We start from the raw sequence: 18,143 nt of genomic DNA on the forward strand, positions 1-18,143 counted from the left end.
CCTCTGTGGTAAAACAGGCTCTGACTGAAGCCTTGCGTTTACTGCCTGCCTTTCCTCTGTGGTAAAACAGGCTCTGACTGAAGCCTTGCGTTTACTGCATGCCTTTCCTCTGTGGTAAAACAGGCTCTGACTGAAGCCTTGCATTTACTGCCTGCCTTTCTTCTGTGGTAAAACAGGCTCTGACTGAAGCCTTGCGTTTACTGCCTGCCTTTCCTCTGTGGTAAAACAGGCTCTGACTGAAGCCTTGCGTTTACTGCCTGCCTTTCCTCTGTGGTAAAACAGGCTCTGACTGAAGCCTTGCGTTTACTGCCTGCCTTTCCTCTGTGGTAAAACAGGCTCTGACTGAAGCCTTGCATTTTCTGCCTGCCTTTCCTCTGTGGTAAAACAGGCTCTGACTCTCACGTTGATCACATGCTGCTGCCTCTTAAACAGTGGCTATCCACTCGGTATGGCACTAAAAGCGAGTCACAGCTCTTGAAGTGGCCCATAAACACTCATTCTATGGGGACCTTTGGAAGGAGATAATGACAGAGTTGACTCACTGCTTCCAAATGTTACGTCTACCGTTGCTAGTGCGGCAGTTTTATAATGTTGGTCTAACGTTGCCAGAGTTGAGGCAGAACATCTCCGTCATGGCAACCACAGCCATGTAATGCATATAATCAGACACCACAACAGGAGACAGTAGAGGTCTGCTGAGACACAGACCACAACAGGAGACAGTAGAGGTCTGCTGAGACTCAGACCACAACAGGAGACAGTAGAGGTCTGCTGAGACTCGGACCACAACAGGAGACAGTAGAGGTCTGCTGAGACTCGGACCACAACAGGAGACAGTAGAGGTCTGCTGAGACTCGGACCACAACAGGAGACAGTAGAGGTCTGCTGAGACTCGGACCACAACAGGAGACAGTAGAGGTCTGCTGAGACTCGGACCACAACAGGAGACAGTAGAGGTCTGCTGAGACTCGGACCACAACAGGAGACAGTAGAGGTCTGCTGAGACTCGGACCACAACAGGAGACAGTAGAGGTCTGCTGAGACTCGGACCACAACAGGAGACAGTAGAGGTCTGCTGAGACTCGGACCACAACAGGAGACAGAGGTCTGCTGAGACTCGGACCACAACGGTAGAGGTCTGCTGAGACTCGGGCCACAACGGTAGAGGTCTGCTGAGACTCGGGCCACAACGGTAGAGGCCTGCTGAGACTCGGGCCACAACGGTAGAGGTCTGCTGAGACTCGGGCCACAACGGTAGAGGTCTGCTGAGACTCGGGCCCCAACGGTAGAGGTCTGCTGAGACTCGGGCCCCAACGGTAGAGGTCTGCTGAGACTCGGGCCCCAACGGTAGAGGTCTGCTGAGACTCGGGCCCCAACGGTAGAGGTCTGCTGAGACTCGGGCCCCAACGGTAGAGGTCTGCTGAGACTCGGGCCCCAACGGTAGAGGTCTGCTGAGACTCGGGCCCCAACGGTAGAGGTCTGCTGAGACTCGGGCCCCAACGGTAGAGGTCTGCTGAGACTCGGGCCCCAACGGTAGAGGTCTGCTGAGACTCGGGCCCCAACGGTAGAGGTCTGCTGAGACTCGGGCCACAACGGTAGAGGTCTGCTGAGACTCGGGCCACAACGGTAGAGGTCTGCTGAGACTCGGGCCACAACGGTAGAGGTCTGCTGAGACTCGGGCCACAACGGTAGAGGTCTGCTGAGACTCGGAGACATTTAGCTAAACAGATTCAGCAGGTACAAGATGAACATGCATTTAAAAGCAGAAGTTTCATGCTGTAAACCACCTGGATAAACATCTCAAATGTAGGATATCTTAATCCTAGTCCCAGTATAGTAACATTTAGAGTACGGCTGAATGAATCTGCTTGAGTCACCTGTCAAATGTTCTTCTATCCGTCTCCAATCATCTGGAGTGATTGGTAAAGAAAAATATAACACAGAACAATGACTTATACCCTGCAGCAGTGGTAACGCAGAACAATGACTTATACCCTGCAGCAGTGGTAACACAGAACAATGACTTATACCCTGCAGCAGTGGTAACACAGAACAATGACTTATACCCTGTAGCAGTGGTAACACAGAACAATGACTTATACCCTGTAGCAGTGGTAACACAGAACAATGATTTATACCCTGTAGCAGTGGTAACGCAGAACAATGACTTATACCCTGCAGCAGTGGTAACGCAGAACAATGACTTATACCCTGCAGCAGTGGTAACGCAGAACAATGACTTATACCCTGCAGCAGTGGTAACGCAGAACAATGACTTATACCCTGCAGCAGTGGTAACGCAGAACAATGACTTATACCCTGCAGCAGTGGTAACGCAGAACAATGACTTATACCCTGCAGCAGTGGTAACGCAGAACAATGACTTATACCCTGCAGTTTAACATGGCTCCTTCTCTACAAATTCTCTGCAGCCTAAGATCCAGTATCTCATTCATTTCAGCCACAGCCTGGCCATGAAACAGTTAACAAAAGCTTTTTCTTAGAAATCCTCAAGTGCCCTTTTCTAGGAGTATTAACTCCTGAGTGACTGGGGCCCTCTGGGTAATGGTTGACCCGTTGCCAAGAAAAATAAGGGATTGTGTTTTGATGTAAATTGCAGCGAGGGGATGCTCTAGAATTCCTTCACTACATGAAATAAGGGCGAAGTTGACTCAATGACCTGTCATGTGGCAGCCATAGAACCATGTTGCCAAACAGTCCTAAAACATGTTTGTTTTTGCCAACACACTGACTGTTGCAATAGTGAGTCAGCAATCAAAATTAGAAAGGTGTGTTTCTGTTTAGTCCATAACTGAGCTAACTCTCCTCTCCCTTTCTGTGTTTCTCCCATCGAGAGCTAACTCTCCTCTCCCTTTCTGTGTTTCTCCCATCGAGAGCTAACTCTCCTCTCCCTTTCTCTGTGTTTCTCCCATCGAGAGCTAACTCTCCTCTCCCTTTCTCTGTGTTTCTCCCATCGAGAGCTAACTCTCCTCTCCCTTTCTCTGTGTTTCTCCCATCGAGAGCTAACTCTCCTCTCCCTTTCTCTGTGTTTCTCCCATCGAGAGCTAACTCTCCTCTCCCTTTCTCTGTGTTTCTCCCATCGAGAGCTAACTCTCCTCTCCCTTTCTCTGTGTTTCTCCCATCGAGAGCTAACTCTCCTCTCCCTTTCTCTGTGTTTCTCCCATCGAGAGCTAACTCTCCTCTCCCTTTCTCTGTGTTTCTCCCATCGAGAGCTAACTCTCCTCTCCCTTTCTCTGTGTTTCTCCCATCGAGAGCTAACTCTCCTCTCCCTTTCTCTGTGTTTCTCCCATCGAGAGCTAACTCTCCTCTCCCTTTCTCTGTGTTTCTCCCATCGAGAGCTAACTCTCCTCTCCCTTTCTCTGTGTTTCTCCCATCGAGAGCTAACTCTCCTCTCCCTTTCTCTGTGTTTCTCCCATAGAGAAATGCATGTGTAGACATGGCTAACTCCTCTGTTCCTCTCCCTCTAGGTGTGTCAGTTTGTGATCTCGGTCAACGGGCTAAACGTGCTGTCTCTGGACTACAGGACAGTCAGTAACCTCATCCTGACCGGGCCCAGGACCGTTGTCATGGAAGTCATGGAGGAAGCAGATTACTGAAGAGGCAGGCTATCACGTGGCAGGGGGCGTGGCTGAGCAGAGTAGACCCAAGGCAGACCCTAAAGGCACCATAGAGATAGAAGTGCCTTTATGGAACTCTATGGGAAACTCTCTGAGCTTCTAACTCTATGGGGAAACTCTCTCTGGGCTTCTAACTCTATGGGGAAACTCTCTCTGGGCTTCTAACTCTATGGGAAACTCTCTCTGGGCTTCTAACTCTATGGGGAAACTCTCTCTGGGCTTCTAACTCTATGGGGAAACTCTCTCTGGGCTTCTAACTCTATGGGAAACTCTCTCTGGGCTTCTAACTCTATGGGAAACTCTCTCTGGGCTTCTAACTCTATGGGAAACTCTCTCTGGGCTTCTAACTATATGGGAAACTCTCTCTGGGCTTCTAACTCTATGGGGAAACTCTCTCTGGGCTTCTAACTCTATGGGGAAACTCTCTCTGGGCTTCTAACTCTATGGGGAAACTCTCTCTGGGCTTCTAACTCTATGGGAAACTCTCTCTGGGCTTCTAACTCTATGGGGAAACTCTCTCTGGGCTTCTAACTCTATGGGGAAACTCTCTCTGGGCTTCTAACTCTATGGGGAAACTCTCTCTGGGCTTCTAACTCTATGGGAAACTCTCTCTGGGCTTCTAACTCTATGAGGAAACTCTCTCTGGGCTTCTAACTCTATGGGAAACTCTCTCTGGGCTTCTAACTCTATGGGAAACTCTCTCTGGGCTTCTAACTCTATGGGAAACTCTCTCTGGGCTTCTAACTCTATGGGGAAACTCTCTCTGGGCTTCTAACTCTATGGGAAACTCTCTCTGGGCTTCTAACTCTATGGGAAACTCTCTCTGGGCTTCTAACTCTATGGGAAACTCTCTCTCTGGGCTTCTAACTCTAGGAAAGACTCAGTCAAGCTCTGCCAGCCACCACCCACTGTCTCTTTCCTATTGGACACTGCTTCCCTCTGTAGGCCTCCAATAGAACTGCTTGGAGAAGAGAGGGGACATTAGCTACTCTGTTAGATACACACATCTTGTTATTGTCCTCCTGTCTCATCTGTCTAGTTGATGTTGAGACGGCAGATGGACCCTGATAACATAACAGCCCCCTGCTCCATGATTAGGGAGCTGTGCTCTGCTGTCCCCTTCTGGGTTCTCACGGTCTCCTGTGGGCTGGGCTGGGTTTCTTTATGTATTGATGGTACTACCTACCCATGTATGAAGCTGTGTGGGGAGAGACACTTCTGGACCTGTCTAGATCTGTCTTTCTCCATCCCAGGACGAGATGTGAAGTTCAAGACAGACCTGAAGGAGACAGACAGCATATCATCCAGGACAGACCTGAAGGAGACAGACAGCATATCATCCAGGACAGACCTGAAGGAGACAGACAGCATATCATCCACGACAGACCTGAAGGAGACAGACAGCATATCATCCAGGACAGACCTGAAGGAGACAGACAGCATATCATTCGGGACAGACCGGAAGGAGACAGACAGCATATCATTCGGGACAGGAGTGTGAAGCATTAGCAAGTGACTGTTCAATCCGCTGCGCCACATGATAATGCAAACCACGTCCAACTAATCCACAGCTATTTGGGTGTGTAACACAGATACCAACCTGGTTACACTGTGTAGTTGTGTATAGATCACTCACTATACATTGTGGTAGTTGTGTGAAGTTGGCCTTCGTTTAACCAAGCAAACAGGGTTGAATAATGTTCATGTTTATGCAGGACTAATTGTTGTCAATGATGTGTCTTTTCCCAGTACACTTAGGGCGAGTTTCCCGGACAACAAATCCTGGACTAAAAAGTCTAAATCAATGGATAATCTCCATTTGAAAGTGTTTTTTTTTTTTTTAAGTCCAAGATTATTCTTTGTTCGGGAAACCGTCCCTTGAAGACAAAGTAGGTAGCTACTAGCTAGTTAATGAGGTAACACTTGACTGGATGGTTCCGTTCTACTGTCTGTAGGGCTGAATATCATGGTTATAATTACCACATAAAGGATATGACTCAGTATGTAGACAAAAAGCTTGTGCTACTAACAACTACCTTCACTCTGTCATGACACAACAAACCATTACCCATCAGGCCCCTTTCCCAGACATGCTTTTTGCCTAGTCTTAGACTAGAAAGCAAGCTGAATGGAGAGTCTCTGTTGAAAGAGCTTTTTAGTCCAGGGAAACTGCTCGTAGTGATATAAATGGGGTGGTTTGCATAGTTTTCTAAGATTTATAATGTGTAATGACCGTGATGAGTCCGTTTTTCTAGCACCGGCATTGAGGCCTATGACGACACCCACCTGTTACCGTTAGCCGAATGTTAATGTCGTATATCCACTATAGTCCCTAGTCTTTCAAAAGTGGCATGTTCTGCACTACCGTAAATTCTATAATATATGGATATGTTAACATATATATTTAATGTAGATCTATGTATGGATTTAGGCTGACTAAGGCACTTTAAATATGAAAATAACTGTTTGCATCAGTTTGTTTTCTAGTTAAAATGTCAAATTGTTAATGTGTTAAGACGTCACAATACTGTACCATCCTGAAACATAAACGTATTAAGAATTAGCAACCCATTTTATTTGCCATCAGACCCGATCTACTTGTATTTAAGAAGGAAACAGGGTTTTATTTCGGTAGCTAGCTGTGAATTTAAAGTAGAAGAACTATTGATGGCATGAGAAAAACAATCTATGGCAGTATTTAATAACTGTATGATAACAGAATCATCTGTAGTTCAGTGTACCAGGTCAACTGTTGTCTTATGACATCACTTCCTGGTCAGATAAAGTAGCCTAGATTCATTGTAAGATTTAATAATAAAAAAATAGCAGTACAAGCTCTATGTTCTTCATGTTCACCTTTCTTCAATATGCGGTGTTGTTATTTACCATGTCAAGCCTCAAATCATAGGTTTGGTTTTTTTATTTGGAAAACAACAGTCACTTTGACAAGCTAGGATTCTGTCCCTTTTTTAATAATGTGGTTAAATGTGTAAAGCAACGAAATGCATAATTCAAGAAACTATGTAAGTGTATGAAATGCTTGCTTACAATCCAGGGTTCGTTTTTCAGGACTGATACAATATCATTGGTTAGCTCTCACTAAGAACATTAGACATCAGTGATTGGGTGAATGGCTGCTCTCACTAAGAACATTAGACATCAGTGATTGGGTGAATGGCTGCATTGCGTGAGGTTTTCTGGTATATATTTTTACCCATTTCTACTCCTCCACGTAGTTTCACTGTTGTTCTGTAATTAATTATTGGTTCTGTCATACAAGGAAAGGCTTGTGTTGTTTGTTAAGCAAGAACTTAGAGAAATGCACATTACGATGAGTCATTTTATACTAAAGCTGTTTTGGGTTACACTTTACTGAAAGCATCCAGGTTAAAATGCATGATAACTTGTTATTAGCATGAGCCTTTTATAATGTCTTATCAGACTTATAAAAATGCTCATCATGTATTAACACCTGTGTGCTTTAAACGGACACAATGACCAGAAAGAGCTGGAAATCCAGTCATTATTGGACTTTTAATGTGCCAAGTTATAATCTTGAAACATTTGCCTTAATAACTTTTGATTTTGCTGCTAGTCATCTAATATTTGAATATCTTCTGTTATCCATAAAGGGTTCACTATGCAATCCTCTTCCTGATCTGTCTTACTATACTAACCTTCTGCTGCTTATTTTACAGACTGATCATCTTTTATTTCTTGACAATCAGTGTTCTCTTGATACACAAGGTCTGCGTTCCAAATGGTAGTGCACTACTTTTGACCAGGGCCCAGTGGGGGGTTATATCACTATATAGGGAATAGAATGCCATTTGAGACGCAACCGAGATCTGAACAGCACATAGACTGACGACAGAACGGATAGAGCTACAACCTGCCACGTACTCTCTGCTTCCTAGCAGGTTTTACTCATGGTAATGAATCAATGACTTTTTGATAAAAATAAAAATCAGTTTATTTTTACCAGTCAGCAGCTCATTTAAAGGGATTCATTAATCTACAGATCCTTATGTTCATTAATAATCTATGTAGATTTAATGATCTAGATGATATAGTCACTGCGTGAGCCCAGAGTGTAAAGGCTTTAATAGCAGGTTGTGTACATACATTTGATAAAATACATTGTGTGGATAAATGAATGTCAGGACAATGAGAATAAATAAGCTCACATATGGTATCACGTCTGTTGTGCAATGCAGCTAAAGGCATACAGTTCATATGTAAAGTTCAAATGTAAAGTTCATGTGTTTAAATAAACATACTGGTTTGGTTCAAAATATGTCTTTACTTATTTATGGCAGCATACTTCCTGTTAAAGTTTGGTGAAATGACCTAACTAATCATGTATTAATTAATGATTAGTAAATATTCCCAAACTAAGGCCCACTCTCAGATGGACCACTTGGTCTTTATATCAGGTGTATTCAACTCTGACCCGACGAGGTCTGGAACCTGCTGCTTTTCTGTTCTACCTAAACATTAACTGCACCCACCTGGTGTCCCAGATCTAAATCAGTCTCTGATTAGAGGGGAACAATGACTGGTGTCTCAGATCTAAATCAGTCCCTTATTAGAGTGGAACAATGACTGGTGTCTCAGATCTAAATCAGTCCCTTATTAGAGTGGAACAATGACTGGTGTCCCAGATCTAAATCAGTCTCTGATTAGAGTGGAACAATTACTGGCGTCTCATCTCCGGTCTAAATCAGTCCCTTATTAAAGGGAAACAATGACTGGTTAATCCCTACCATTGTGACGCAGAGTTGTCATAATGCTTCAGTAATTGTACATTACACCAGGGGCGTCAGTAGACGCAATATAAGTAACCTAATTTATGTCCCTTTAACTGCCCTGAATGCCTCTACTGATCCTACAGCTATTGTATGCAGTAATCATGTGCCTATGAACCAGATTTATACTGTTAGCACTGAGCCGATGTCCCCTAGGAGGAAGTCCACTGTGAGCAGCTCACCCTTCACCAGCATAAATAACATGAACACATCTACTGCTGCTAAGCTTCCCAGTAAAGCAATGAAACCAAGTAAGCTTCCCAGAAGAAAAGTGCTCAAAATAACCCACGGTAATATATGTAGCTTAAGAAACAAGGTTCATGAAATCAATCATTTGCTAGTAACAGATGACATTCATATTCTGACTACCTCTGAAACTCATTTGACGATACAGTGGTAGCAATACAAGGTTAGAACATTTATAGAAAAGATAGAAATGCCAATGGGGGAGGTGTTGCTGAGGGTGCTAGAGTGTGCTAGACAGGCTGAAAGAACTTGACCATTCCAAAGGGACTGGCCTTGACAACATTCCTGCCAGATTTCTAAAGGATGCTGCGGTAATGATCACCCCCTGTGTAACTCACATTGAGAATCTATTGAACTTGGGTGTTTTCCCAGTGAACTAAAACTTGCAAGGGTCATTCCTTTATATAAAAAAAGGGAATAAGTTGGATCATGGAAACTATTGGCCTGTCTCAATCCTGATTCAGGGTCATGGAAAAGATTGTTCAAGCAGATTGACAGTTATATTTCCTTACATAACCTATTATATGAGTTCCAATCTGGCTTCAGGAAATCCCATTCCACTGACATCTGCCTACTATATCTGACTGACCACATAAGGAAGGAAGTAGACGGAGGGAAATTGTGTGGAATGGTTATGTTAGATCTCCAAAAGACGTTGGATACAGTGGATCATGAGATTCTGTTAATCAAACTAAGAGTCACGGGCTTTAACAACTCAGCAGTAAAATGGGTCAGCTCTTACCTGCAAGGAAGAAAACAGATGGTGGATGTGGATGGGACCCTGTCTAAACCCCAAATCTTGAACTGCGCGGTACTAAGGGATTGTGCTGGGTCCACTTTTATTTGTATTGTATATAAATTATCTGAAATCTGCCTCTACATGTGACATTTTCCTATATGCAGATGCACTGTTGGTTTCCCACAAAGACAACAATGTGGTTGAGAAAGCCCTCAGTGCTGAACTTCTGAATGTCAGTAAATGGCTATATGACAGCAAGATGTTACTTCACCTTGGAAAAACAGAGTCCATCTTGTTCGGGTCCAAAGTGAAACTGAGGAAATCCCCAGATTTTAAGGTGGTAGTCGGTGACATAATAGTCGCAGCAAAATACTCTGTTAAGTATGTTAGATGTGTGCTAGATAACCATCTGACAGGGGAGAGCATGGCACAAAACGTTATCGCCAAAGTGAACCATCAAATTAGGTTCCTGGCTAGAACCACCAAATATCTGGATAAGAATACAATGGGGACATTGGCAGGGGCTCTTGGTCAGTGGCACTTCGACTATGCATGCTCTTCCTGGTACAATAGTGCCCCCGAGATATAAAAAAATCGATTGCAGACATCTCAGAACAAATTAGTCAGGATTATCCTTGAACTTCCAGCATTATGCATCTTGACTATTCCCACTTTGAAAGCATTAGACGACTTAAAGTGGAGGAGAGAGTTGCTCGGATAAAATTGTGTCTTGTACATCAGATTGTCCACAGTAAGGTCCCCAGGTACCTATATAACTACTTTAACTTAGTAAGGGATAACCACAACTATTCAACCAGAAGGAGTGAAACTAACGCTGTTCCTTTTAGATTTAAAAGTGGTATGGAGAAAGAAACACTTTAATACTCGGCTGCCATTCTTTGGAATAATTTTCCAAAGTATTTGAAACTTATAACCTCTATATGTAGTTTCAAGATCTCACTGAAAAAATGGCTAAATAGTAGCATGTCTCAAAAGTGAGTGTTGAGATTAAAGTAGGTGACGGGGAGGGAAATGCCCGGGATAGCATATGGTCTGCCTTTTTGGTGCTTGCTGTTTATAATATTGTGATTGTCTCGTGTTTTATTTATATATATATATATATATATATATATATATATATATATATATATATATATATATATACTGCTCAAAAAAATAAAGGGAACACTTATACAACACATCCTAGATCTGAATGAAAGAAATAATCTTATTAAATACTTTTTTCTTTACATAGTTGAATGTGCTGACAACAAAATCACACAAAAATAATCAATGGAAATCCAATTTATCAACCCATGGAGGTCTGGATTTGGAGTCACACTCAAAATTAAAGGGGAAAACCACACTACAGGCTGATCCAACTTTGATGTAATGTCCTTAAAACAAGTCAAAATGAGGCTCAGTAGTGTGTGTGGCCTCCACGTGCCTGTATGACCTCCCTACAACACCTGGGCATGCTCCTGATGAGGTGGCGGATGGTCTCCTGAGGGATCTCCTCCCAGACCTGGACTAAAGCATCCGCCAACTCCTGGACAGTCTGTGGTGCAACGTGGCGTTGGTGGATGGAGCGAGACATGATGTCCCAGATGTGCTCAATTGGATTCAGGTCTGGGGAACGGTCCATAGCATCAATGCCTTCCTCTTGCAGGAACTGCTGACACACTCCAGCCACATGAGGTCTAGCATTGTCTTGCATTAGGAGGAACCCAGGGCCAACCGCACCAGCATATGGTCTCACAAGGGGTCTGAGGATCTCATCTCGGTACCTAATGGCAGTCAGGCTACCTCTGCCGAGCACATGGAGGGCTGTGCGGCCCCCCAAAGAAATGCCACCCCACACCATGACTGACCCACCGCCAAACCGGTCATGCTGGAGGATGTTGCATGCAGCAGAACGTTCTCCACGGCGTCTCCAGACTCTGTCACGTCTGTCACGTGCTCAGTGTGAACCTGCTTTCATCTGTGAAGAGCACAGGGCGCCAGTGGAGAATTTGCCAATCTTGGTGTTCTCTGGCAAATGCCAAACGTCCTGCACGGTGTTGGGCTGTAAGCACAACCCCCACCTGTGGACGTCGGGCCCTCTTACCACCCTCATGGAGTCTGTTTCTGACCGTTTGAGCAGACACATGCACATTTGTGGCCTGCTGGAGGTCATTTTGCAGGGCTCTGGCAGTGCTCCTCCTGCTCCTCCTTGCACAAAGGCGGAGGTAGCGGTCCTGCTGCTGGGTTGTTGCCCTCCTACGGCCTCCTCCACATCTCCTGATGTACTGGCCTGTCTCCTGGTAGCACCTCCATGCTCTGGACAATACGCTGACAGACACAGCAAACCTTCTTGCCACAGCTCGCATTGATGTGCCATCCTGGATGAGCTGCACTACCTGAGCCACTTGTGTGGGTTGTAGACTCCGTCTCATGCTACCACTAGAGTGAAAGCACCGCCAGCATTCAAAAGTGACCAAAACATCAGCCAGGAAGCATAAGAACTGAGAAGGGGTCTGTGGTCACCACCTGCTGAACCACTCCTTTATTTGGGGTGTCTTGCTAATTGCCTATAATTTCCACCTGTTGTCTATTCCATTTGCACAACAGCATGTGAAATGTATTGTCAATCAGTGTTGCTTCCTAAGTGGACAGTTTGATTTCACAGAAGTGTGATTGACTTGGAGTTACATTGTGTTGTTTAAGTGTTCCCTTTATTTTTTTGAGCAGTGTGTATATATGTGTATATATATATATATACATACATACATACATACATACATACATACATACAGTTGAAGTCGGAAGTTTACATACACTTAGGTTGGAGTCATTAAAACCCGTTTTTCAACCACTCCACAAATTTCTTGTTAACAAACTATAGTTTTGGCAAGTCGGTTAGGACATCTACTTTGTTCAGGACACAAGTAATTTTTCCAACAATTGTTTACGGACAGATTATTTCACTTATAATTCACTGTATCACAATTCCAGTGGGTCAGAAGTTTACATACACTAAGTTGACTGTGCCTTTAAACAGCTTGGAAAATTCCAGAAAATGATGTTATGGCTTTAGAAGCTTCTGATAAGCTAATTGACATCATTTGAGTCAATTGGAGGTGTACATGTGGATGTATTTCAAGGCCTACCTTCAAATTCAGTGCCACTTTGCTTGACATCATGGGAAAATCAAAATAAATCAGTCAAGACCTCAGAAAAAAATTGTAGACCTCCACAAGTCTGGTTCATCCTTGGGAGCAATTTCCAAATGCCTGAAGGTACCACGTTCATCTGTACAAACTATAGTACACAAGTATAAACACCATGGGACCACACAGTTGTCATACCGCTCAGGAAGAAGACGTCTTCTGTCTTCTAGAGATGAACGCACTTTGGTGCGAAAAGTTCAAATCAATCCCAGAACAACAGCAAAGGACCTTGTGAAGATGCTGGAGGAAACAGGTACAAAAGTATCTATATCTACAGTAAAACAAGTCCTATATCAACAGAACTTGAAAGGCTGCTCATCAAGGAAGAAGCCACTGCTCCAAATCCGCCATAAAAAAAAACAGACTACTGTTTGCAACTGCACATAGGGACAAAGATCATACTTTTTGGAGAAATGTCCTCTGGTCTGATGAAACAAAAATAGAACTGTTTGACTTATATTTGGAGGAAAATGGGGAGGCTTGCAAGCCGAAGAACACCATCCCAACCTTGAAGCACGGGGGTGGCAGCATCATGTTGTGGGGGTGCATTGCTGCAGGAGGGACTGGTGCACTTCACAAAATAGATGGCATCATGAAGCAGGAAAATTATGTGGATATACATCTCAAGACATCAGTCAGGAAGTTAAAGCTTGGTCACAAATGTGTCTTCCAAATGGACAATGACCCCAAGCATATTTCCAAAGTTATAGCAAAATGGCTTAAGGACAACAAAGTCAAGGTATTGGAGTGGCCATCACAAAGCTCTGACCTCAATCCTATAGAAAGTTTATGTGGGCAGAACTGAAAAGGCGTGTGCGAGCAAGGAGGCCTACAAACTTGACTCAGTTACACCAGCTCTGTCAGAAGGAATGGGCCAAAATTCACCCAACTTATTGTGGGAAGCTTGTGGAAGGCTACCCGAAACGTTTGACCCAAGTTAAACAATTTGAGGACAATGCTACCAAATACTAATTGAGTGTATGTAAACTTCTGACCTACTGAGAATGTGATGAAAGAAATAAAAACTGAAATAAATCATTCTCTCTACTATTATTCTGACATTTCACATTCTTAAAATAAAGTGGTGATCCTAACTGACCTAAAACAGGACATTTTTTACTAGGATTAAATGTCAAGGATTGTGAAAAACTGAGTTTAAATGTATTTGGCTAAGGTGTATGTAAACTTCCAACTTCAACTAATATATATATATTAGGGATTGATTGTTTATATATTAAGGGTATGTGAGACAAGAAAGATGTATCTGTCCATAGTTGTTTATTAGGAACGGAAATTGTATTCATTATCAGATGTTGTGAAACAAACAACAATTGTGTCTGTCATTGTCTGTTGTCATTACAATTGCTGCCTAACCTTGTTGTATTCCCCCTTTCCCGCAAAAGGACCGCAATGGAAATAACCTGTTAAGCTTTATTGTGTTATCCTTGATGATTTTCTTAAATTGTATGTGGAGGCGTCACCAGCTGGAGCGCCCTTATGTATGGATTTTACAAATTGTCAAATACATTCAATCAATCACTGTAAAGATTATAGAGGATCTCATGTCAAATACTGTTAAAGTAATATGTCTACAGGTTCATCAGCCTCACCCAAAGCCCATTCTGGTGGGAAGCTGCTATAGACCACCAAGTGATAACAGTCAGTATCTGGATAACATGTGTGAAATGCTTGATAGTGTTTGTGATTTCAACAGAGAAGTATATTTTCTGGGTGATTTAAATAGTGACTGGCTTTCATCAAGCTGCCCACTCAAGAAAAAACTTCAAACTGTAACCAGTGCCTGCAACCTGGTTCAGGTTATCAGTCAACCTACCAGGGAAGTTACAAACAGCACAGGAATGAAATCATCAACATGTATTGATCACATCTTTACTAAAGCTGCAGAAATTAGCTTGAAAGCAGTATCCTGATCCATCGGATGTACATCCAAGTATGTCTGACAAAATTATGAAAGCATTGTAATTTTAAATTCCATAAAGTTAGTGTGGAAGAGGTGAAACAATTATTGTTGTCTATCAGCAATGACAAGCCACCGGGGTCTGACAACTTGGATGGAAAATTACTGAGGGGAATAACAGACGATATTGCCACTCCTATTTACCACATCTTTAATTTAAGCCTACTAGAGAGCGTGTGCCCTCAGGCTTGGAGGGAAGCAAAAGTCATTCCGCTACCTAAGAATAGTAAAGCCCCCTTTACTGGCTCAAGTAGCCGACCAATCAGCCTGTTATCAACCCTTAGTAAACTTTTGGAAAAAATTGTGTTTGACCAGATACAATGCTATTTTAAAGTAAACAAATTGACAACAAACTTTCAGCACGCTTATAGAGAAGGACATTCAACAAGCACAGCACTTACACAAATGACTGATGATTGGCAGAGAGAAATTGATGATAAAAAGATTGTGGGGGCTGTTTTGTTAGACTTCAGTGTGGCCTTTGACATTATCGATCATAGTCTGCTGCTGGCGAAACCTATGTGTTTACAAGCCCTGCTATATTGTGGATAAAGAGTTAGCTGTCTAACAAAACACAAAGGGTGTTCTCCAACATAATCCAGGTAGAATCAGGAATTCCCCAAGGCAGCTTTCTAGGCCCATTACTTTTTTCAATCTTTACTAATGAATTGCCACTGGCTTTGAGGAAAGCCAGAGTGTCTATGTATGCGGATGACTCAACACTATACATGTCAGCTACTATAGTGACTGAAGTGACTGCAACACTTAACAAAGAGTTGCAATTAGTTTCAGAATGAGTGGCAAGGAATAAGTTAGTCCTAAATATTTCTAAAACTAATAGCATTGTATTTGGGACAAATCATTCACTAAACCCTAAACCTCAACTAAATATTGTAATAAATAATGTGGAAATTGAGCAAGTTGAGGCGACTGAACTGCTTGGAGTTACCCTGGAGTGTAAACTGTCATGGTGAAAACATATTGATACAACAGTAGCTAAGATGAGGAGAAGTATGTCCATGATAAGGTGCTGCTCTACCAGCACTGTCAACAAGACAGGCCCTACAGGCTCTAGTTTTGTCACACCTGGACTACTGTTCAGTCGTGTGGTCAGGTCCCACAAAAAAATATTTAGGAAAATTGCAATTGGTTCAGAACAGGGCAGCACGGCTGGCCCTTGGATGTACACAGAGAGCTAATATTAATAATATGCATGTCAATCTCTCCTGCCTCACAGTGGAGGAGAGATTGACTTCATCACTGCTTGTATTTATGAGAGGTATTGACATGTTGAATGCACCGAGCTGTCTGTTTGAACTACTGGCACACAGCTCGGTCACCCATGCATACCCCACAAGACGTGCCACAAGAGGTCTCTTCACAGTCCCCAAGTCCAGAACAGACTATGGAAGGCGCGCAGTACTAAATAGAGCCATGACTACATGGAACTCTATTCCACATCAAGTAGCTCATGCAAGCAGTAAAATTTGATTTTATAAACAGATTAAAAAAACACCTTATGGAACAGCGGGGACTGTGAAGCAACACAAACATAGGCACAGATACATACATACACACACATGATAACATGCGCACTATACACACACGTACACATGGATTTTGTACTGTATATATGTGGTAGTGGTGGAGTAGGGGCCTGAGGGCACACAGTCTGTGAATGTATTGTAATGTTTTTAAAATTGTCTAAACTGCCTTAATTTTGCTGCCTTGGCAGCAGCTAATGGGGATCCATAATAAATACAAATACTGGTGCCTCAGGTCTAAATCAGTCCCTGATCAGAGGGTAACAATGACTGGTGTCCCAGGTCTAAATCAGTCTCTGATTAGAGGGGAACAATGACTGGGGTCTGGGACTGGGAAACAATGAAGAAATGCAGTGGAACTGGCTTCGAGGTCCAGAGTTGAGTTTGAGGGCCCTATGCACTAGAGATCGGAAAGGATTTGCCTAATATAAGCAATATGGTGAAACTTCCACCTAGCCTATCAGAGGGCAGGGTTGAGCTACTACCAGATTGGTTGCACTTATCAAATCCTCTCAGATCTCCACAAGTGCGTAGGGTCTAGCGGTCATCTTTGTCAAATCATATTTGCTGTACTCATCTTCAATGTTCCTGCAATGCCCCCTGGGTTTTAATGTGTAATGTACTGTATCATCAACGGGGGGCAGTGTTACACTATATTTGGTTAATATTGGTACCCTCCTTCCTCTACACGCTGATTCTCAATCAGAGTCAGACCTGGCTACAGGCCTTAAAGCTGTAGAATCCTCTCCCTACCAACTCCATTACTTCAGGATGACAGGTGACAGGTTAACAGAAGACTTTATTTAGCCCTCTAGACTTGTTCCTCTGGTCAACAGTAGTCCACTATAGGGAATAGGGTATAATTTGGGACCTACCGTTGGGCTAAAATTCCAGACCTGTCCCTGTCCCACCTCTGTCACAGATCCGTAGGTAAGCCTGAGAGAGATGGATTTAACATCCCTGAGCCCCTTTACTCTCCACTAGGCAGTTGTGTAGATATGAAGGGAGTGGATAGGTGTAAACAAAATGGTTCTTGTCTTCTGATAAACTGGATGTATCGCTGCCATATTGCTTTCACATGTCCAGCCCCCTTCAGATCTACAGGAGGGGCTAAGGGTCACTTTGGAATTCATTCAACGATACCGTCTGTCTCTCACTGTTTTACTCCACTGTTAGATCCATAGACCTGACAACATTGTCACCTAGCAACAGAGCCCCATTTTTATTTTACATTTTAAATTTCACCTTTATTTAACCAGGTAGGCAAGTTGAGAACAAGTTCTCATTTACAACTGCGACCTGGCCAAGATAAAGCAAAGCAGTTCGACAACATACAACAACACAGAGTTACACATGGAGTAAAACAAACATACAGTCAATAATACAGTAGAAAAATAAGTCTATATACAATGTGAGCAAATGAGGTGAGATAAGGGAGGTAAAGGCAAAAAAGGCCATGGTGGCAAAGTAAATACAATAGAGCAAGTAAAACACTGGAATGGTAGATTTGCAGTGGAAGAAAGTGCAAAGTAGAAATAGAAATAATGGGGTGCAAAGGAGCAAAATAAATAAATAAATAAATACAGTAGGGGAAGAGGTAGTTGTATGGGCTAAATTATAGATGGGCTATGTACAGGTGCAGTAATCTGTGAGCTGCTCTGACAGCTGGTACTTAAAGCTAGTGAGGGAGATAAGTGTTTCCAGTTTCAGAGATTTTTGTAGTTCATTCCAGTCATTGGCAGCAGAGAACTGGAAGGAGAGACGGCCAAAGGAGGAATTGGCTTTTGGGGTGACCAGAGAGATATACCTGCTGGAGCGCGTGCTACAGGTGGGTGCTGCTATGGTGACCAGTGAGCTGAGATAAGGGGGGACTTTACCTAACAGGGTCTTGTAGATGACCTGGAGCCAGTGGGTTTGGCGACGAGTATGCAGCGAAGGCCAGCCAACGAGAGCGTACAGGTCGCAGTGGTGGGTAGAATAT

General features: G+C 43.3%; 1 protein-coding gene across 6 annotated transcripts in view; it reads left to right on the forward strand.

The window, feature by feature from the left end:
• Window positions 1-7,933, forward strand: part of LOC106573152 (DEP domain-containing mTOR-interacting protein) — a 69,222-nt gene extending 61,289 nt beyond the window's left edge. For all 6 annotated transcript variants that reach the window (XM_082959248.1, XM_082959241.1, XM_082959244.1 and 3 more), the window contains one exon: window positions 3,489-7,933. In XM_082959248.1, the coding sequence (XP_082815374.1) occupies window positions 3,489-3,617 (129 nt within the window). In that variant the 3' untranslated portion in view covers window positions 3,618-7,933. The remainder of the gene's footprint in view (window positions 1-3,488) is intronic.
• Window positions 7,934-18,143: the final 10,210 nt, after the last annotated feature.

This window comes from Salmo salar, chromosome 02 (assembly GCF_965601325.2).
Source record: "Salmo salar chromosome 02, fSalSal1, whole genome shotgun sequence".
NCBI classification, from domain to species: Eukaryota; Metazoa; Chordata; class Actinopteri; order Salmoniformes; family Salmonidae; genus Salmo; species Salmo salar.